At 39.7% G+C, this 22,863-nt stretch overlaps 2 protein-coding genes and 1 long non-coding RNA gene across 4 annotated transcripts; 2 read left to right on the plus strand and 1 right to left on the minus strand.

The window, feature by feature from the left end:
* Positions 1-504: 504 nt before the first annotated feature.
* Positions 505-19,037, minus strand: LOC117538726 (coiled-coil domain-containing protein 106-like). Its single transcript, XM_034204632.1, has 6 exons — positions 18,833-19,037; positions 16,266-16,334; positions 15,810-15,887; positions 15,108-15,254; positions 14,248-14,487; positions 505-894 (listed from the first exon to the last, which is right to left on the minus strand). The coding sequence occupies exons 1-6, from the start codon at positions 18,891-18,893 to the stop codon at positions 578-580; spliced, it is 912 nt and encodes a 303-aa protein (XP_034060523.1). The 5' UTR covers positions 18,894-19,037; the 3' UTR covers positions 505-577.
* On the plus strand, positions 1,730-8,575 carry LOC117538728. 2 transcript variants are annotated; one of them, XR_004567901.1, is made up of 3 exons: positions 1,730-2,327; positions 2,692-2,772; positions 8,531-8,575. It is a non-coding gene; the product is annotated as an uncharacterized LOC117538728 (long non-coding RNA). The 2 variants fall into 2 exon arrangements; XR_004567902.1 differs by having other exon boundaries at positions 1,730-2,323.
* A 244-nt stretch (positions 19,038-19,281) lies between the features above and the next one.
* Positions 19,282-22,592, plus strand: LOC117538727. Its single transcript, XM_034204633.1, has 4 exons — positions 19,282-19,550; positions 19,681-19,795; positions 20,886-21,093; positions 22,060-22,592. Exons 2-4 carry the CDS (start codon positions 19,779-19,781, stop codon positions 22,522-22,524), a joined length of 690 nt encoding a protein of 229 aa, XP_034060524.1. The 5' UTR covers positions 19,282-19,550; positions 19,681-19,778; the 3' UTR covers positions 22,525-22,592.
* Positions 22,593-22,863: the final 271 nt, after the last annotated feature.

Consider the following 22,863-nt stretch of genomic DNA (forward strand, 5'->3'; position numbering starts at 1 on the left):
CAATTTACCTTACCATTACTTAGGCCGTTTGGGTATGGTAAACTCATGGAACGCAAACAAAAACAGTAGTTACCCATTACCTAATGATTACCTTACCGTTACTAAAACAGTAGTTACCCATTAAGTAATGCTTACCTTACCATTCGTTAAGCAGTGTGTGTCCCCTCAAGTAAAGTAATGCATGAAAAACAGTAGTTACCCATTACCTAATGCCTACTTAACCATTCGTTAAGCATTGTGTGTCCCCTCAAGTAAAGTAATGCATCAAAAACAGTAGTTACCCATTACCTAATGCCTACTTAACCATTCGTTAAGCATTGTGTGTCCCCTCAAGTAAAGTAATGCATCAAAAACAGTAGTTACCCATTACCTAATGATTACCTCACCATTAGTTAAGCAGTTTAACAAACAAACAAACACTGTTGATGACAATGACGGATCTACAGCCACTGAAGTTTTACATTTTTATTCAAACAACGATGAACATAACAACAACAACAAAAAATGGAAATAAAAAATACTTTTTGTAAAAGAAAACTAAAAACAATTGCAAACCAAAAAAACATCCATTCCTTCCTCACTTCCCCTTTGGATTAATGGATAATAGTCCTCCATTGGTCTTCAAGTCCTGGACCTTCCCCTCTAAATGTTGGTCCTTTATGGCAGCTTTACACATCTCAGTGAAACGGAGAAGGGTTTCCCCCTTCTTCAGTGTTCCCCGGATATCTTGGTAGATTCCCGGGTTCACGGCATGCAGTTCTGCAATTCCTGCAGTGTCGGCAATGGTTTTGCGGTCCACTCCTACCGCTCTGTAAGCCGCCGTTTTATTATTCCCCTTGTTTACCGCCTCAAGAACACGCTTGTAGCGGCTTATGGCGTCTTCTGGGGTCAGGACTGAAACAGAAAAAAAGACAAATATGTAACTATTTAATAACAGTACTTTGTTGTTGCCTATCCTAATGATGTCTGTAGTGCAGAAATCAGTTTGGATATGGGTTTATTTATTGATAATATTGTTGTACTAGTGTTATATAGTGGTAGTGTAATCCTTACATACAAAATTGTGTAATGAATTGGTGTAGTGTAAAGGTATTACTAGTCGTGTAGCTTTGCTCAAAGTAATGTATGTATACATGTTAGTTATTGTGTTTGGGGTGTGTACCTTTATATACAGAAGTTAGGTTTGGGCAATCAGCTCTACTTTTATCCAATCATGTTTAATAATGATAACTGATAAGACGATCCACAATGTGGATTTAACGCTCTATCGACATTGCCCCGTTTCTAATTTATAACGCATCAATATTGCCAAGTTTTAGCCTGGCATCCTCATGTCTCAGCAGCCTTTAAATGGAACAGTTTGGAGAATCTGCTCTCCCTGTTCTTTTATTAAAATCTGACACTGCAGGTTAATGTAAGCGTGCAGAGACCAGTTGTTTGGCAACACTGGTGTCGCTCTGAACAGAGCGACATCACAGCATGTTCTGTTTAACATTATAGGCCTACTTATATTCAGGGATGCAAACACCCGTATGGTGAAATAAGAGAGAACTATTAGAAACAGAAAAAACAGCGTAATATACCATCTGACAAAGGCCTGCGCTATAATGCGTCAATTAACTAACTGGCTATTCTTTATAATATACGGATAGGAGACAGAGATGTTATACTCTTAAAAATGCTGGGTTATTTCTATAAACACATTGTTGGGTTGATTTGGCTGGGTCATAATTATGGGTTATTTGGGTACTGTAAACACACTGGTGGGTTGTTCATGCTGGGTCAAAGGGGTTATTAGGGCTTCAATTGCAGTTGAACACCCGCCTGGGTTATTTTTAACCCAGAGGTTGCTTTATTCATTTTCCCACTTCTGAATCATTCTGGAATCATCTTTTTCAAAACACAAGGTATGTAACCTATATTTTACCTATATTTATATAACTATACAATTCTGTAACCTATATTTTTTTAATGAGTTGTGATAACAGTTCAATAGGGATCTTTAGGCATTTAACAGACTGTGCAAAGTATAACATTAGCAGTTAACGTCGGCTACAAATGTTTTACATTTCTGTCAATGAGTGAAAGAGCCTTGAATTTACGTTGTGATGCTATGAATTATTATTTTACAAAGACGTGTGTTCTACTAGTAGCTATAAATGGGTCTGAACTATAGCTTTGGATTTGTGTGCAAAAGTATTAGATGTACAATAAGGCAGTATAAATCAGATGGCTTTTACGTCACAACTCTCTTTCCCAGCATGCAGCTCGGGCGCGGGCTTTCACACACACGGACAGACAGACGACAAAGAAGCTCATTGATGTAGGTAAGTTTAGGTTACTAGAGTTATTTATTAATTACATTAATCATTAAAGTTAGCAACTTTTGAAGTTATTTTTAGGAGTGAGTGACCGGAGTCACCGAACCACATAATGTAACATTTTAGTTCCCTGCCATCGACGTGTTACCATAGGTTAGCTTAGCTTAGCATAGCACACCAACCAGCAGGCTAGCTAGGTCGTGTCAGGGGCAAATAATAATAATTCGTGAATGATTAAAATGTCTTCATGGAGAGATTTGGCAGACCCCCTGTAGTAACTGTACATTAGTAGCTTGGTACCTTACAATAAATGTTAAAACATTGCACAGTTTTGTGAAATTCTAATGTACTTAATCTCATTTGATTCTAGTAGAGGGTTTCACCATGGACACGTTTGTCACAGAGACGTTGACTGCATGGCAGCTTGAGAACTTGATTGACACATTTAAAGGTAAGTTAATTTTTATTGAGACAATGTTGAGATGTTACTATTAAATATTTTGTTATATATTAAAAAGAGCAAGGTAGCGCTGCAACAAACAACTAATTTGATAATCGATTAATCTATCGATTAATGAAACGATTAATCGACTATTCGGACTATTACTGTATGCTTTGCACAATTTTTCAAACGCTCTTATTTAGCCATCAACTTTTAGATGTAGCTTGAGCTTGTTTTAGGCATGTGAAAACTAACAAGACAATAAAGATGAATACTTGATTCAAAAATACATATATTATTAAATTAACTAAACACATTTTGAACAAAATTAACATTGCTTTTAATTTAAATTAAATAAATAATATTTCACATCAAAAGAAACAACAGTGTTTTAACAAATGGTATTAAATAATGTGATGACAGAACTGTAAACAGAATAGGTGAAACTTTAACAAACTAAATAACTCAGTTTCCTCTAATAAATAAAATAGCTTTTGAAAATATGTGCATCTTAAAGTGCTTAATTTTAGATAAATAAAATAAAGTGTAGCAGCAGCTTAAGTTTCTCTTTTTCTTTGTTAACCGTTTCACATCATGACTTAACAGTTTCAGCCGATTATAGAACAATATCAGTCTTTACATCATAACAATAGAACAGTTTTAAAGTTTCTTTTTCTTTCCCTCTTATATTGCAGTCCCTCACTCACTTTTTTTAAATTCAGTGCTAGAATTGAGCTGGAGCTTGTCCTGCCAGGAGTTTGTAAATCTGGGCTGAAATGGAGTCAGGGCCATTCTCATACACATGCAGGTGCTCATTGGTTACAGTGATGCAAACACAGGTATGGTGAAAAAAGAGAGAACTATTCGAAGCAGGAAAAAAACAGCGTAATATACCATCTGACAAAGGCCTGCGCTATAATGCTTCAATTAACTGCTATTCTTTATAATATACTCAGATCAATAGGAGACAGAGATGTTAAGTTATAAATCAAGGGCTTTTATTATTATTTACAGCAGGGGTGGGGAACCTTTTTCCTTTCAATTTTTACAACATCCTCCGAGGGCCGTACAAATGATTGAACTCAACCTCTGCTTAAAAAAACTAAAATCACAGCCCATTCATTTGGCCTTTCTTTCAGCTGTGCAAAGAAAAAGCAACCAATCCAAATGTATTTAGTATCCTATCCATGTGAACATGATTTAAGTGGGGGGGGGACCTCACCTCCTCTAGGGGGGTCCGGGGGCATGGTCCCCCGGGAAGATTTTTTTTTTAAATATTGAAGTTAAAAGCATCAATCTGGCCTACATCTGGTCCCACAATTGTAACCACATTTACAATCTTTATGATTTTCATTTTTGAATTTCAGACCAGGAAGTTGATGAGGAAAGTTTCCGCCTGCTGGATGCCATTGCCATTGCCTCGCTAATACCGAAAATTGGACACCGTGTCAAATTCCAGAAATGTCACAAGGAACTTGTGAGTAAAGGGTTTGTTTTTATCTGAAGTGGCAGATAAGTTTTCTTCTCTGCTCCATCCACTTATTTGTTTCACACCTTTCCTTGCCCTTTAAGAAGTGTCAGCTACAGTAGTTAATGATGGCATATACATGCTTCCGCTGCAGACAAGTGATACCCGGTGAAGCTAAGGGTCTGTTTGTTCATTTGAGGGCAGTGCATGGCATGAATAGTGCTTCAACATTCTGGCAGTGCCACGAACATGGTTGCAGGCGTTCTTTTGGGTATGTGCGGTCTTTCAGAAGACACCTTGTGCAGCATTATGTCCCAGACCATTATCATGGCACTGAACAGCATTCCAGGGGGGCCTCAAGAGCATCCATTTCAGTTCCCATGAATGTAGACAATTCTGATCTTGTAGAGGTCCGAAATGAACATGATGGTTACTGGGATGACTTGGAACCAGAAACCATAACCGAGCGAATAGCTCTGTTTTTGGCAACCCTTAAGGCTAAATCGGCACAGACCTACAGTACAGTACGTTTTGTTGTGCAACAAACATCTAGTTTGGTTTCGGACATTGTCAGTTCACTCCAGAGGAAGACAATGTATCTGTTTGAGAAATGTGGTCATAGTGATGAACCCGGGGTAAAGGAACTGGCCCATGATTTTGAGGCAGCAGCTAATCCATTCGAAGGGTTTGAATCAGAATTCAAACAGATGCAGTATTTTGTCAAGTCAGGCAACTTCATTGACCCTGTAGAGGAGGCGTTCACTGGAGAGTCCTTTGTGCAGAGAAGGGCCTCTGCTACTGGGACAGTTAGACAGGTTTTACTGCAAGATACGTTTTATCGTGTCCCCCTGAAACCTCTCTTGCTTAAAGTGCTTGAGATCCCTGGCATTTTGGATGCCATCTTTGCCTGGCAGCAAAGAGAAGATGGAGTCCTTTCAGACTTCTATGATGGGGAATACTGTAAGCAGCATCCTCTCTTCTCCAGGGAAGTGTCTGTTCCACTTCTGTTGTACAACGATGACTGTGAAACAGTCAACCCACTGGGATCAAAAGTTGCAGTGCACAAGTTGGGGTTCATTTACTTGGTCATCAAGAGTTTGCCCCCAGTGTTTTTATCAAAACTCTCATCACACTTTCTGGTGGCAGTTTACAAAGTGGATGATGCCAAAACCTATGGGATTGATAGTGTTATGCGCCCAGTCATAGAGGAACTGAAGGATCTTGAGGTCAATGGGATCTCTCTCGACACACCTCACTTTAAGGGTGAAATGAGATTTTCAGTTGCCCAGTTGTGTGGGGACAATCTCGGCTTGAATGCCATTCTTGGATTTACTGAGTGATTCTCCAGTAATTATTTTTGTCGCCTCTGCAAGGCACACAAGACCACAACAAAGACACAGACAAAAGAGGATGCATCCCTGATCAGAAATGAGGCAAATTATACTGCAGATGTTAGTCATAATAGCCTGTCAGATACTGGTGTCAAGAGAGACAGTATTCTGAATAATTTATCCAACTTTAATGTGACACACAACAAGGTTTTGGATATTATGCATGACTTGTTGGAAGGGGTAGGTCCATTTGAACTGAAGTTGGTTCTCGCCTCCTTGATTGAGGACAAACACCTTACCCTTGACACGCTCAACTTCAGAATCACCAGTTTTGATTATGGCTTTTCTGATGTCAAGAACAAGCCAACTGTGATTGGGAAGCAGGAACTTAGAATTCCAGAAAGGGCAATGCGTCATTCTGCATCCCAAACATGGTGTCTTCTCAGGCATGTTCCGTGTATGATTGGGGACCTCATACCGGAAGAGAATAAACACTGGGAGCTCTTGCTCCTCCTTCTGGAATGCATGGAAATTGTTTTCTCTCCATCTCTGACACCAGAAGTTACCGTTTATTTAGCCGCCATCATTGAAGAGCACCACTCTCTGTTCCTTGAGCTGTACCCCCACAAGCACCTTATTCCAAAGCATCACTTAATGGTGCACTATCCAGATGCAATACTGAAGTTGGGACCACTGATTCAGTTCTGGGCAATGCGTTTTGAAGCGAAACATGCCTTTTTTAAACGCATCTGCCACATCACCTGCAACTTCAGAAATATTTGCAAGACAATGGCATTTAGGCATCAGATGACTCTGTGCTACTCCCTCCTCGCTGGTGATGTATTCAAACCGGAAACTGAAATTGGTCCAGGTCACAGCACCCTGCTGGCTGTAATGGATGGTTTTGGTGAGGTACAAAGTGGTCTTGAAGATATCCCACCCTTTACTGAAACCTTTTTGCCAACTTGGGTAAAGGTTAATGGTACACAATACAGACCTGGCGTGACAGTATTTCTGTCTTACGCTGCTGATGGAGACCCCCAGTTTGGCCTAGTGAAAAATATTCTAGTCTTGGATCACTCAGTCAAGCTTGTTGTCCAAAAGTGGGATACAGTAGGATTTGATAGGCATTTGTTTGCCTATGGTGTTGAGGCAACCACTAATGTGTTTGCTGTTGATCAGAGTTACCTCCAGGACTATCACGGTCTCCATGCAGTGAAGTCCTACAGAGATGATGACAATTACTCATACGTTTCACTTAGATACAGAGTATTTTAACCACTGCATCCAAATTCTGGGGGGGGGGGGGATATTTGCCAAAAAAAGCAACACAAAGCATTGAGAGCTTGTAGATTGGCTATTGGCTGCAAAGATATTTGGTGTAGAGAGAAATTAGAAATGATCTCCGCTAGGCCAGATTGGCTTAGCCTGGCATTGCCAGACTGATCACGTGGGATCACTAACAAGTTCTTCCACGGTAGGAACTTAAAAGTAAATTAGAGTCAACTGGAATGGAATATGATAAATCTGAATGATACATCTTGATCACATGGCTGCAGAGATGTGTACCATTTGTATGAGTTTTGTTCAAAATCTGTAGAAGTAGCAGCAAAAAGTGTGTTTTGGAGAAAATGCACACTGGTGGAAAATATAGTCCAGCACAAATGGTCATGACTTATATGGGGAGTTGAGTCATGAGCCTGTACGACCAAGGGTTCAAGAGTTATAGGCCAAAACATGGAAGTGGGCTGTTGCCACCATGAGGCGATTTGAAAAGTGTGGGGCAGAGGTTTTTCCTTAGCCTACTGGGAGTGTGCGTGCAAAGTTTCATACTTATCGGTCCAGCTGTGCTGATGATTAGCTGCTCACATATGGGTAGGATTGATTTAGGACATTTGTGATGGCATTGCCTGATCCCGTCTCTGTAAATACAGTTGACAGAATTCTGAAGTTGACCGTTCTATCATCTATATGGTTTAAGAAGTCTTTGGAATCATCCCTTAACCGATTCTCTACAGACTGCCATTGCCACTAACGCACCAAGTTTTGCAGTAGGTTCTCCAAGTTCTGTAGACACTTCAATGGAGGAATCCACATCAAGTAATCTCCTGACTGAGACTTTGAACCTGCAACCATCATTTGTAAGTATTGACTAAAGAAATCCAAGTGAAAATGCAATCCTAATGATACTGAATTTTAATTTATTCAACGATTTGTTAATTTAACATGTATTTACACAATTGTCAAGTTATTTGATGAGATGTTTTGTACTAAAACATACTCCTAGGTTCACTTGCTGTTTTTGTGTTCGTGGGTTGTGTGTGTTTAGTTTCTACTCCCTCCTGTTGTGACTGACTGACAGTGTGACTTGAGTTCTGTCTTTTCTCTCATCTTTCTTTTCTCTTTCTGCGGACTGCGCCCCTGGCCAGAGTAATAACTGGCACTACAAATCCTGAACCAACGAACCTAAACCTTTGAGGGAAAAATGTCCTCCCAAAGTTTTGTCAGTTTTTCATTGTGATTCATTCTATGTTTTATAGGCAATTCGCCAGATTCTTCAAGGCACTACTCAGGGGAAAGAAATAGTACAGAGTTTAGAAGAAAAGCGCTCCATCATCAGCAAGCAGAGAAAGCAACTTGTAAGACTACTTGTATCTCACCTGCTGGAAACCAATGGTGAAACGTGAGTGAGCCGCATATGAATTATTCTGTGAACATACACTTTCAAACAGATGAGATAAGAAATGTCAGTAAAGTAAATGTACGATGTTGCTGTCCAACACTGGCTATCACACACCTTCAACAACAACCGAGGAGTGCATGCGGTGAACAGCAGAACTCAAATGCACTTTAAAAGCGCATCACAATTCAGTGTTTAATTCATGGATTTGAATCGTCATATATTTGTAACAATGATTACTGTCTCATCTCATCGTTCTTTGACAAACTTCTACACTCTATTTAACAGGCCATCCACAGACACAAAGAAAGCCCTTGCCGTGGCATTGGTGTAGGAATTCCCTTGCCTTTTGGATGGTACAGGCAGTGGCTATGTAAGTTAATCAATCAACACATAAAGGAGAACACTCCATACACACACACCTAAAAGAAATGTGCTCAAACGTTTTTCCTAGTGCACAGTCACACGCACATTTTTGGATTGCTCCTTAAAATCCCATGTAACCATCTTCATGGTTTACGCCAGGCCAATTTAATCTGAATCTAATTTTCTCTTTTACAGGGAGCTTGGTACACACCTGGCCGAAATCACAAACCTGCTACAGGTTTCCTGGAGGAGCGCTTGAGGAACGTCAGGAAGCGCATGAGAATGCTGAAATGACCACGCCACCAAGAACAACAGAAGGAACAGACCGTCCCTAGTACACCAGGTAATACTAATAACCAATATTAATTATCCCCGCCAGGCTAGAATAGACAAATGCAAGGGCCCATCGATTCTATTGGTTCTGATGGTTAAGAAAAAGGTGTAAATCACACGAATCGACCAATGGGTTCCAGAGATATGGTCCTGCGTAAATTATAAAGAATGCCAGCCAGCTTAAGTACATTACGCAGCCGACTTCATTTATTGTTTACAACGTAACGAAGCAGGAAATGCAGCAGGACCCAGAGCGCACAGAGCACAGAGCGGACAGCAGATAACGGAATTGCAGTTGTATTGCTTATAGATTATCAGAACATTTCAAAGGGGACACAGCCCCATTGGATATTAATCTATGGATTAACTACATCATCGTTTTTATCGTTTTAATGCCATTGAAGACCAGTTTAGACCAGACAACGAGGAAGGTAAGTCATTGTTAGCCTAGCGCCATTTGTTTTGATGTACGTTTTTGTTGATAACGTCGCAAGTTTGTATCTTTCAGTGTTGGGCTGTTCAGGTGGGCACCGTTAGATTCTGTGTCTCCTTGCGATCATAAACAATGTGTTGGATGTGCAGCTAGGATAAGTAATAAGGGAGCGAGGAGTGATTTTCGGTGCTGTAATAGGTTAGCATTTTTCGCTCAGGGCTAATTCAGAGGCTCACTGTAAGAGTAGGCCTATGTTTTATTATTTATTTTTTTTCACAACAGTTGTATTTGGATGGAATGACAATTGGATGGTATTTTAGGTATAAATCACACCGATTTATTCCCCGTACAGTTTGTCCAGCTTTTATAATGTGATGTTTATTTCAACAGGCTAGTGGACCTCGAATGATGAAACACAGATCGTGAAGAGCCCTTTATCCCACGTTAGCTTTTCAAATTAAGTTTACAGACAAAGGGAAACACTCTCCCTCGATTTAACATATAACTGACCTCTGGCTTTTAGCTTTCAGCCTTGGTCTGTTATTTAACCCCAGTTTTAAACGGCGACCCGATCTAAAATATCGTGTTTCCAGGTTTTGTCGTGCAGGAATCAAACCTCGCAACCAAACAAACTGCACCGTCTCCACGCCACTCAGGAATAAACTACCTGCAGATCTGCGCCAAACTGCTCTATTTACATTACGCAGGACTTTCCGTCTACCTGGCGATCAACGTTTATGTTTTGTATATAACTTTCCTAACATAGTAAAATATGCATTGTATATTCCATTTAAACTTTAAAAACACTGTGAAACGCCTACAGACAATCCTAAAGTTTTAGCGTATCCAATTACAGACAGTCGAATTTCATAACAGGCGCCTGCGTACCTTATTTGTAGAGTTCGTGCAGGGCCCTGCCGATTGTCTGAGATGTTTGAAAGCGTTTATTCCCGACCCATTCTGGTCGTCTGGATTCTTCCTCAGCTTCGTTATATCTGGCACGTCGAGGGTCACCACTTGTTAGAGATTTAAAGGATATCTGGTCCGCTTTTCAAATCTCCGCGTGTCCCTATCAAGCTGGTTATAATACAGGAAGGAATCCAGAGCTACCAAGTAACCGTTAAACAATAATCTACTTTAATGGTAATATGACAATGCAATACAATCATTACAATACAACATAATATATTACAATTATATTGTAATGTTTAAGGAGTATGCCGGCCCACTCCTGCCCTGGTTCGCGTGCTGCGGAGATCCTTCCGGTCCTGGCAGCATGTGAAGAGAGACCGAACGTCAGGGATCTCCAGGAGATATACCAGAATAAGAAGGAGGGGTTAGGGGTTAGGTCAGCTGGTCATCTTTTCAGGTCATCTCATTGGGAGACGCAACGCTGGCCAGCAGAAAACCAAACAGGCTCACTTTCCAACAAAAGGTCTCAAGGCCTGCATACCTACACCTCCCCCACAGAGCAATAAAACCCTGTTTACTCCAACCAGCCCAGAATGTTTATAGCCATTTTTAGTCCTTACATTTATGAAAGGATAAAACAGAGAAATCAATATAAAACACAAACACAGGTATTGTTTGAACAGTATTCACTTAACTGCTACTATTGATAACCACCAGAGAAACCCAAGGGACCTCTCTTAATATCTATCTGGAATTTGCAACAAGACTTTCTGCCATTTCAAATGTAACACACTTCTTAAATATCAGATGATAATACTCTACAAGGCCTAGGTAATGTTCATAGGATTTCATAATTACACTTCACACACTTTTCTAGTAATTATTTCATAAGCAGCTTTATAGGTTGCTTGCTTATTAATATGTGTTTTTTTTATAGTGGTTTATAGTGGTTGCAGTGGTTTTATAGCTCATCCCCCAAGTCAAAAGGACAGATAACAAGGCATGTACACCGGCAGCATAAATAAGTTTACAGTGAACGTACCATTGTTATCAGAGTCCTCGGCATCCGCGGCGTAACTGCGGCTAGTATCCGCCTTAGCAGCCCCGGCATCGGCAGTGGAGCTCAGGCTCCCCTCATCAGGCGACTTATCCACCTCTTCCTCCGCATAGGACTCGACCACATCTACGGGGCTCACTATGGGTCTTGTGTTTAAGATACTGTCGAGATCCTCATACCAAATAAATGTCTCTTTGATACTTGGGGAGCTGCCGCTCTTCTGCAGCGCGTCGCGCACTTTTATGTATTGTTGTCGTAGTTTCTTCACCTTTATACGACACTGTTCAACACTCCGGTTAAATCCTAGTTGCTTCAGTCTGTCGCTAAAGATTTTGAACACCTCCGCGTTTTTAAGAACCTTCTCCAGCAGTTGAGAAATGTTCTCCTCTGCCCAGATATCCAGAAGGCATCTCTGTTCCTCATAGCTCCACGTTTGTGCCCTGCCGCTCATTTTCCCACCATTTGCAATCCTCTCCTCCACAACAAGAAATGACGTGCAAATACTACGCTATGTTTTGGTGCGGATTGCGTTCACACCAGCAATGAACCGCTCCAGAGTTCGCAAGAAAGCTTTCCGAGACCACCTATTTTAGCGGACCAGAGTCCGGTTGTTTAGTTCACTTAAGAGGTCTCGGACTGCGTTCACACCGACCCAAATGAACCGCACCAAGCGGCCAAACGCACCAGGGTTCGATTCAACCGGACTATACAAGGCAGGTGTGAACGCACCCTTAAAGTTTTAGTTTAAAATAGAGATACTTTTTAAATATTGTTCTATAATGATTAAATGTCAGTGAATAACAAAATGTTTAATTATATAACTTTTACATCTCATTTAAAAAAGGTGGTTGCTAACTTGATCAGTGGCATACTGTGACAATAACTGGGACTTCAGCTCAGCCACACTTAGCAGACAGACCAAAAAAGTGTCAACACGGCAAAATATTTAGCTATGGATAAACGGCATACTGTGACAACAGCAGCTGGCTATGGAGTGCAACTGTTGCATGAAATGACGGCAACCACCACACAATTACATTACAATTATAAATATATTAATTTAGAGTTTGTCTTTAACTGTGTGAGACTACTACTGATACTCTCATGGAGCACTAGATAATTGTCTGTTTGGAAGCTGCTTTAATATATTAATGTGAGTCAAAAGTACACATATATTCCTGCTTACATGATGTAGTGGGACATCCTGATATTTTTAAGTTGAAAGTGCAAGAAGCTGCAATTATTATTTTTCAGCTAAATTTGAGAATACAAAATTATTTCCTTTTTCTTCAGTAAAATCTGGACTTTCACTCACTCTAGATCTAATCAATTACAGGTGGCAGCCATCTGTAATTTAAGTTACTTTGAAAAAAACAAATGGTGACAGCACTTAATTGTCTAAAGCTAACTGTGAGTGACGTGCACTGATACATTTTTGAGGAAATATAATCTATCTAACAATCTATGTAAGCACTGAAAGCATCTGAAGCAGAAATACAGAACTTATTTATCTATGTCATTGTATGCCAACCTGAACAATCTTTGAATTGCATTCTGCAAAACTGACAAGACGAAATGCAAAACATGGACATTTCCTCGCGATAGGACTCGGAATGGTGAAACCAATTTGTGTCCACACCTGTAATAAGAAAGTATAAAACAATAAGCCTAAGGTTTAATTTAGCAAGCTTATTGAAATTGAATTTGTAAAATACAATATTTCTTACTCAATATCCACAAAAAGTGTGCCTTTTTCCGGAAAGCGTCCTGGCTGACGGTATTTCTTACTTTCCAACAAACCAGAGAAAGCGTCAAATATGCCATGTCTCCAGCGTCAAGAACTACCTCCAAAAGAATGCTCTGCAGCAATTCTTGCGGTAGCTATGGACATATTTTTTCAAGAACCAGGTTAACAACAGAACTGAATTTCAAAACAAATATTTGTGTATATTTATATATTGATATGCTCCTTCTTCATAACCAACCAAGAGAAGTGGTTATCTTAAGAATCCAGCAACATGTCTTTCTTGTGTCCACCATATTTTTTGGGCGCTCAGCTCTTTTATTGAATCCAACCACTTAAAAACACAAAAACAACCAGAAGATGATGCAGGGCTGGCTAAACTTTACTCTAGTTATGGTTGGGCTGATGGACAATGACATCGTGCATCAGCCATGTATGACAGCCATCGCCGTTGGATACCTGACCATCATCACATCATGAGTTAATAAGGCGCCCTCCCCTCCCTGCCCCACAAGAACGGGTAGAGTTTCCGTTTCGGAACAGTTAACTGCGGTACTCACATTACTTTAAACAGCCATAAAGTGGGAGGATAAGCTCAGGTTGATGTATAATAGTTAAACAGCTGACTCCATTATTGTAACACGTATTACAGCAGAAATAAACAAAAAAGCATTGGTAAATGAAGCGCAGAGTTTAGTTTGAGCCGTGGTCCCGGAGCTGATCAAGCACCGCCGCAGAGGACATCGTCTATGTCCAGTTGGGTACACATCGCCCAATTGTAACTTGAACATTTGTTGAAATTAAAGACTTAATGCATACTAAAAGTATTTATTGAGCTGTAAAATACATTGTACGACTGTACTTCAACACCAGACTGCATTCGTTCCCTTAATGATCCCCTTGATGATAACACGCTAAGGCATGTAGCGACACTCCCTCACTAATTAAGTTTAATGTACTTTAAGTGCATGAGCAAATCCGTTTCAGTTTAGTGTTTTCAGTATGAACACAAACAGTCTGACAGCACCTGCTAATGCAGGTTAGCCCTGTTCACTAGCTGTTCCTTCTACATTGATCAATGGTCAGTCTGTCACATATAATTCACTGTAGTCCTACCTCCTTACTTCCCAAGTCAGACACTGTGTAGGTGGCCAACGTACCTCTCTTTGCAGTCTTTCCTTTTGTCTTCTTCGCTTTTTTTCCTCTTTTTTTCTTGCCGTATTTGTTTTTCTTGTTCTTCTTCTTCTTACTCTTCCTCTTCTTCCCTCTGTCTGACGATGAGGAGGAGGAACTGGAGGAATTGGAGGAGGTGGAGGATGAAGAGGAGTTGCCTGCCCCTATTTGGTCACCTTCAGAAGTAACTGGTGCCTTAACTGATGCCATTTTTAGAAGGGCCAAAGCTGAAACAAACAAGAGGATTAGAAGATAACTATTGTTACCACTAAGGGTCAGAACATTTACAATAATCTTTAAACCTTATATTGTGTGTTCAGAGTTTCACGCAGATCGGTGAAAATTCATATAGTGTTTTTCACTACATTTGAAATAGTGAAAAATATCGTGACCTGAAATGTTAGGTAAGTGAAACAATTTGTTCTTTAGGATTTATGGAATATGTAAGATAATTTTCATGACTCTAGTTCAAACGGGGCATGTGATATGCCTGTTCCAAGTTTCCCCCGAACAAACGGACTCAACATATTTTAACAAGTGACTGTTCTTTCCCTCTCAATCCAACCCTCTACTGTCGGTTGATAAGTGAGAGAAGTGAGCTGGAGCCTGATCTGTCAAGTTCCACCCCACCATTTGGTGCTGTCCGTCCTATATGCTTGTCATGATATGTTGGCAGTGAAATGACTGAATTGCTGATGCAACTAGTCATCTGCAAGCATGTATGGCCTCATGGACTGTGATAAGAAATGTTGTAGGGCTTGGTGTATGTGCCTGTTTTTTTTGTTTTTTTTCTCAAAAGCTATCAGATGCCAATAAGTAATTATTTAATCATTATTGATTTGCTTACCCTCAGCCAGCTGTATCCTCAGATAGTCCCTTTCGCTTTCAACAGTTAATAATTTGTCCTTTGAAGCATCTAGCCCTATTTTCAAGGCATTATTATCTCTGTTTCTGCGCTTCAGAGCTGCTATGGCTGTGGGAGCTGCAGAAACATCTGTAATGACAAAAACGGCAAAAAAAACAACATTATCTTTTCTGTAGTTATTACACAAATAGTATGTATAGGCTCCAAGCCTTTGTTTAGCGTTTTCAAAAAATGTACAATAAAATGTCAAAATTATAGATCTAGGACCGCCTGTATTGTCGTGAAGTTGCAGACATGTCATTGATCACATTTAATAGAGACTGTTGAATTCTATATTGGGACTTGCAACTGCATTTAAACACTGCAAAACCTATGATAATACATTACAAAACATTACTATATTCACTTCAAGGCAACTGTAAGATCATTGATTCTGACAGGGGCTTCACAAGTAATTGCAAAAAAGAACTTCAACTTTTAATATGCACTCAACCACACAGAAGTAAAATGGGCTCTAGTACATTTGCACAAGCGTTTACATTTTCGTTATGTAATATTTTCTTGTTCTAGTGTATTGTGCGATATTATATATATATATATATATATATATAAAGATAACGCAATCAAAAAACAGTAACCGTAGATAAAATGTAAATGTAATGCAATGTCACAACACAACCTAACCTTTAGTTGATGCTTTAATAGTAGACTGCTGTCCTGTGAATGCATCCGAGTCAGACCCATCACTGCAGTGCACTACAGCTTTAAGAGGGGAGACAGAAAGTTCATAAATTAGAAATAGTGTTGACAAAATGGTACATATAGCGATAGGGAATATTTGAAATTGTGTAAAGGTCCAAAATGCCAAATTAGACCAAAAAAACATGGATGTCGTCCAAACCACTATCTGCCCACCCTGACCTCTACCACCAACAAAGGTATGGCAAAGCACAGTGGAAGAATCTCCTCAACACAGGAGATAACAAGGGGCTTCACTTTGTGCATGTGACATCTTTAATCCACTATACGTTTACATATTGGTTTTTTTACTGCTATCTGCTAAGCAACTACTTATTAGTACACCATCTGAGACTGAGTGGATCCTTAAAGTATGCTTAACATTTGAAAGCAAACACTTACCCATTTCCTTTGCCACAGTGTGGGAGCTGCATGGCTCTTCCTCAGACTGACCAGCCAAATATTTATCCGCTGTAAGATTATGGAGCACAGAAAGAGTTGTTGATGTAGAGAGCATTACTATATGGAAGTATGTTTGTTTTTTTTCAGCTATATTATAACTTCATTGGAACTATTTCAAAATTGGATATCTGAAAAGCAACTCTTGAATGAATGTATGAATGTACTGTTTTTAATTATATTTTCATTACATATCGCCCAATGCTGTGTTAAAATCAAAATACTCTCGTTTCTAGCGCCCTAATGTCATTTACTTATTTAAGAGTTAAGATAAAACGTTAAACCTTCGTAATTGAGATATTTCAGTTTATTTGACGATTTAACTAATTTAACCCATAACAACCCAGACCCATTTCTACTTTTGGGGAAATTAAGGGGAACATAATTTAGACTAAATAGACCACATTTCTGACAATGTGACATTGAACTTTAATGGTAAAGTAACTCTTATTTATAACTTAATTAATGAGGAGGATTTTTTGATTTAACATTCTTTGAATTGAAGAATAAAGAATATATTAACTAAATATAATTGGATCACCTAAATTAACTGAGCAGATCATACTCATATTTCTAATTGTGACATATGTGTTACTCCAGATTTACTGTGAAAGTTTAAGGTTAATGTCCCGATGTGACATCAGTGTCACAGCGATATTTATCTAATTTGTTTCATATCAATTTGATCAAGAAATGTTAACAGGTTCAATGTAACAAAGTACATGTTATGTAAGCATTTTAATTCTTAAATGGCTTGATTTGTACCTTTAGCAACCAAAAACAAGCCTCTGAAATGTACCTAGTTCTGTCACATGTCTTAGCCCGGCACATGACCCACCAGACTTTTCAGGGTGTGTCACTTAAGGACGCACCTCCGCCAAAAAAAGAGCACCGGGTCATTTGAAACAAAGCGCATAGAGAGAGAGAGAGAGAGAGAGAGAGAGAGAGAGAGAGAGAGGTAGAGAGAGTAGAGAAGAGAGAGAGAGAGAGAGAGATAGAGAGAGAGAGAGAGAGAGAGAGAGAGAGAGAGAGTAGAGAGACTAGATAGCGAGCCTATAGGAAGAGATCCTCTCTCTATCTCTTATCGCTCTCTCTGTCTCTCTCTCTCTCTCTCTCTCTACTTCTCTCTCTGTCTCTAGTCTCAGGTTCTCTCTCGTCGCCCTAGACTCTGTCTCGATGTCTCTCCTCCGCATATCTTGTGGCTCCTCCTCATTTTTTTTCCCGTTGATTAAAACATTTTGACCGTTGGGGCTCATCCTAATTTTCGGCCTTGATGTAACAATATTCATAATTAAGTAAATGTAACACCCTTTTCACACGTTTCATTTGCCCTGTACAATGGGCGCTGTAAGTGATGAAAATGGGGGATGTTGGCTTATCTGGCGCCCGCAGCTCACAGCCAAAATGCGAGGGAGAGAGGGAGGGTGCACCGGTACCAGCGCTGTTGTTATTAGAATATGGTGCCGTGCTAGCTGCTCTAACGGATATAAGAAGAAGATGTTTCTACAATAATGTGGAGGGAGAGTCCTCTCCAGTCAGACTGAGAGGCAGATACTACAGCTCAGTGAGGTAAGGACTCTTAGTCTAAGTTCAAACGGTTTGGTCACAATTTATGTAAACACATATTTCCAAGGCACTCCTTTATAATTATTGGGATAAACAGGTTTCAAATCATTCCAATGTATAAGACAGTAACCAAAAATATCCTTTAAAACTGGAGAGATAAAAAAATGCATAAATAAATAAATGTTAAGGTAAAATAAGATATGAATGAACAACACAAATAAAATAAGTTACATTCATTTATTATTGGCTATGGTAGGTTATTGGTTATGTTCACATACTTATTTGATTACATCCACTTGTCTAAGATGACAACAGAGACTTTCAACCCAAAACCAGCTGTTGACTTGTGGATGCAAGCAGCTAATCGCAGACTCAACCAGAGAGAAAGAAGTAGGCCTACATCATCAGCTACCATGTCTGACAGAGAGGAAGACCGTGAGGAGAACAGTCAGGAGGGTAGTGATGACAGCTTGTAGGATTACTGGTCGTGCTAATGTTGTCTTGTGTTCACCTCTGCATGTGTGTTCTGTGTTCACCTCTGCATGTGTGTTCAGTGCCTTGTGTCTGGTAAATAAAGTCAAGACCCCCTCAAAAGTTACGGTTTATTTCATTTTAAGGATGAGCACCAAGCAACATCTCCAGGTGCTCCTTTGAGAACCAGGGCAAAAAAGTGATGTGCACCCCTGTGTATAAGGAACTTTACAAAACATTTAAATGTCATGTAAGCGCTTTGAGCTCCAGCAAGGGGCTTTATAAATGTAATGTATTATTATTATTATTATTATTATTATTATGTAACACGTGGGTCCTCGTGGTTTAGCTAGCAACCTCAAATCAGATAGCACAGAACAAAAAGTGTAATAACATATGTCAATTGAGATGATTTCGCGATGCAGTGTTACTGATTTCTGAAATGACAAAAATAAATTTCAATTCATACTTACATTCTGACACTAAACGCTTAGGGGGCCCCATCCTCTTTCGCTTGCTTCTCCTCGAGTCCATTTTCAGTTCTAAGCGTGTAGACTAGAGCATAGACTGTAGTGTACATATAAGATGGAGAGGTTGAGTTGTATCACTAGCCGAGATGCACGTGACAGGCTCATGGCCAATCGTAGCACTTGAATGCTATGAAGGGGCGTGTCTTGCATAGTGCTCCAGCCGGATCCCGATTTGCAGCGTATTAACACTTTATTACGGTTTTAATATTTTAATTGTATATCAGTGAATATAAAGAAGCTGTGCTTTGTCAATTGAACAAGGAAGATGAAATACCTGATTCAAAACATCAAAACTATTGGTTTGAATCGTGTGAACAAGAAATGAGGATCAGGGTGCTAGGGCGCTAGTGCGCTCAGCGGAGTTCCACTTCCGGTCTGGCCCAGCGGCAGCACATCTTGAACTACGCTGGGTGTTAGGTTTTGTGGACGGGCCGGGGCCGCACTAACGCAGTAGTAACGCCGCAGTCAGGTTATAGGTTATCATGATGACACTGCACACCAAAGTACTCAGTCTTATTGAAAGAAGACAGACTTTTAAAAAAAAGAAAAAATTAATTGAATGGCTAATGAAAAAGGAATTGCTTCAAGGAAAAATGAAATGCAAACTCTGCAAAAAGAGGATGAAACTGGAGAAACACTCAAACGTCGACGGACTGCAGTGGTAGGCTAAGTCGTACATTTTTAGCACGGGTTTTAATGATGACTTCCTCTGTTTACTGATATGTAATGTTACAAAGACAAGTTCTTTATCAGGAAAAAAGGACTAGGAATTTACGATTTGTCTTTTGTAGGAAGTGCCGACGTAAAAAAACACCGAGGGAAAACGACGAAGAAATCAGTGAGGTCTTTGTCCCTGTTTCAGAGGAGCAAATTGTCCTTGTTCAGCTGGATGAAATACATTTACAGGTAATATTAATTCATCAATAATATCAGTCATTTCCTCAAAGCACAGCAAATGAAAGCCTGTAAGTATTACGTTTATTTTAAGCATGTTGACTGTTTAACATTATCGATATCTAAATGCTAATTTCAGTTAGCGCGTCAATGACGTTATCCATTATATGTTAGCATTGAGCTAGCGGACCAAGCGCTAGTTATTTGGCAATTCACAACGCAGGCTGCTTGGAGGTGTGGCGGGGCACAATGGCGCCGCTTTCACACCAAGCCCCCAGGAAGTGCGCCGGACTCTGAGGAGAACATTCGAGAGTTATTTCCCTCGGCATTATGAACGCGCATCCAACCCACGGGACCGCGCCGCCCAGCACCTTCATGTTACGTGTTCTGTACTACATGCGTTTTACCCTTAACCATAGACTGTATATATAAAGGTTTTACCTTTACCCATGGATGCACAATAAGAACGGACCCGTATCGCCTTGCCGTTCGGGTGTTCAGAGCAGAGCTCCCTGTTGGAGCGGCAGAGCGTGATGTGAACAGAAAAATGTTTCTGTCGCAATATTATTTAAAGAATCGTTGAGCTAGCTAACTAGCATACATTGTCACTATCTGCTAACATTAGCTTTAGCTTTCGTTTTCTAATAGTTTTTCTCATAGGCTATAAACAGAATAGATCTTGTACTTGAGTAAAAGTAGAAATACTCAGATATTGTACTTGAGTAAAACAGAAGTACTCAGATATTGCACTTGACTATAAGTACTCAGATCTTGTATTAGAGTAAAAGTAGAAGTACCAGAGTGTACGAATACTCTGTTACAGTAAAATTCCTGCATTCAAAATGTTCCTCAACCAAAAAATGGGTTCAGAACGTTACAATGTGTGATTATTCTAATAGCTTAAAAATACATGTGTAGATGCTCTGATACAGGGAAACTTGATAGATAAAATGAATTAGCAACATTAAAATATTCTGTTTCATCTTGAGTAATAACAAATGTCTAATGTGAATTATAATTATACATTAGCCACTGGTGCTGAATGCGTTCTTCTTCATATGCTTTTGTTCATATTTAGTAATTCTATATTGATCTTTAACAGATTTTCCCAGGGACTGCAGCTAAGGCAAATTGACTTGCTGCAGGATGGCGTGGCAGGAAGCAGTCGCACGCTGTCAAAAATGTGCCTGAAGTTGAGGAAGGTCTGCAAGAGTGCAATCAAGAGGAGAGAAAGGAGGGGAAAGCAGAGACTTGGAGGACCAAACAAATGTGTCATGCTGGACGAAAGCAACTTCTACCACAAAAGGAAGGTGTGTATAAACTACAGAGCCTTAGCCTTTGGCCTCACTAAAACTAAAACCTTTGTTTTTCAAGGTGAAATAACAACATATATTTTAAGGTCAGAGATTAACAAATGAATGAGCAAAGTAATGTAATTTTATAATTGTGTCATTCACACCCTTGTGACTGGCGAGACAAAGTATACATTAGAGAGAGCCAGCTCCACAGTGTATACACAGTCAAATAACAGAAAAAAAGAATTTAGAAGCTAAGAATTATCTCATCCAATCAGATCATTAAAGATGGGGTAGGTAAGTTTCAGAAACCGGCTCGAGATACACTTTTTGTTATATTCCATGGAATGCTCTTAACATCCCGATAGCAATGAATATCTTAAGTGCTTTGACAATAAATTTTAAAAAAAATGTCCTCTGTAGAAGCCGTAATACTGTAAAAAGTACAACCAATCCGTTTAGCCCTGGATGGCCTACCTGCCTGTCAGCCTTCCATCGGGGCACAAACTTATCTCGTGCCCTCATTGGTCATGTGCGCGTTCGTGTGTGTTGGAGGAGGGGCTCTGTAAGGAAGTGGCAGATTTTCTCCGGTTGTGTATTTTCAAATTCTAGCGATCTCGAGCCGGTTTCTCAAACTTACCTACCCCACCTTTAAGGAAATAAATCCTTATTCTTACTTTTTATTACTAACATTTTAAAAGTGCATAATCTTATTTATATATCATCTAATTACAATATCTATCTTACATTTTCATGTTTCTTGCAGCAAAATAAGCAAACTTTAACTTAATAAAATTAAACAGCCTTTTCTGTTTGTACCACTACATTTAAAAAAAATTCTCTTCTTTTTTGAGAAAGGGAGTGAATATTTTTAAATTGTAAAATAAAGCAAATAAACACATTTCACTTTGTTTATCAATTGAAATTCCTGATGTTTATTTTTATATAACTGTGTTGTCCTTTTTCACTGCTTTATTACAGTATGGTAGGGGAAGATTCGGTCCTACGTGGAGGAGGAGAAAATGGGTCTTTGGAATGCTGGGCATCAGAGGAAAAAGGAGAAGACCTATCCTGAGGCTGGTGAAACAAAGATCACGGCGCCACTTAATTCCTCTGGTCACAAAATACGTTCGCCAAGGGACCACGGTGATAACGGACATGTGGAGGGCATACACCACTGCAATCGCAGAAAGTGGCTTTGTCCATTTCTCTGTGAACCACAGCCGGTCATTTGTGAACCCAGACACAGGAGCCCACACCCAAAACATTGAGCGGGCTTGGTCAACGTACAAGTCACAGGTCTGGAGACTGCGAGGAAACCGCACAGTGAAGACTCTGAAGAGTCATCTTGCTTTCATCGAGTGGACACATTGGCTGGCAAATGAACACAAAGATGGTCCCTTAGGCAGATTGCTGCATGACATACGCCACTTTTGCAAGTTCTGATGCAACCTTGTTTTCATTATTAGTGTCCTTTGGATTGTTGTTTAAATAAAAATGTAAACTTGAGTGCACAGGGTTTGTTTATTTGTTTACTGCTTAACGAATGGTAAAGTAATCATTAGGTAATGGGTAACTACTGTTTTTGATGCATTACTTTACTTGAGGGGACACACACTGCTCAACGAATGGTTAAGTAGGCATTAGGTAATGGGTAACTACTGTGTTTGATGCATTACTTTACTTAGGGGACACAACTAATGCTTAACGAATGGTTAAGTAGGCATTAGGTATGGGTAACTACTGTCTTTGATGCATTACTTTACTTGGAGGGGACACACAATG

Source organism: Gymnodraco acuticeps, unplaced genomic scaffold, assembly GCF_902827175.1.
Source record: "Gymnodraco acuticeps unplaced genomic scaffold, fGymAcu1.1, whole genome shotgun sequence".
Lineage (NCBI taxonomy): Eukaryota > Metazoa > Chordata > Actinopteri > Perciformes > Bathydraconidae > Gymnodraco > Gymnodraco acuticeps.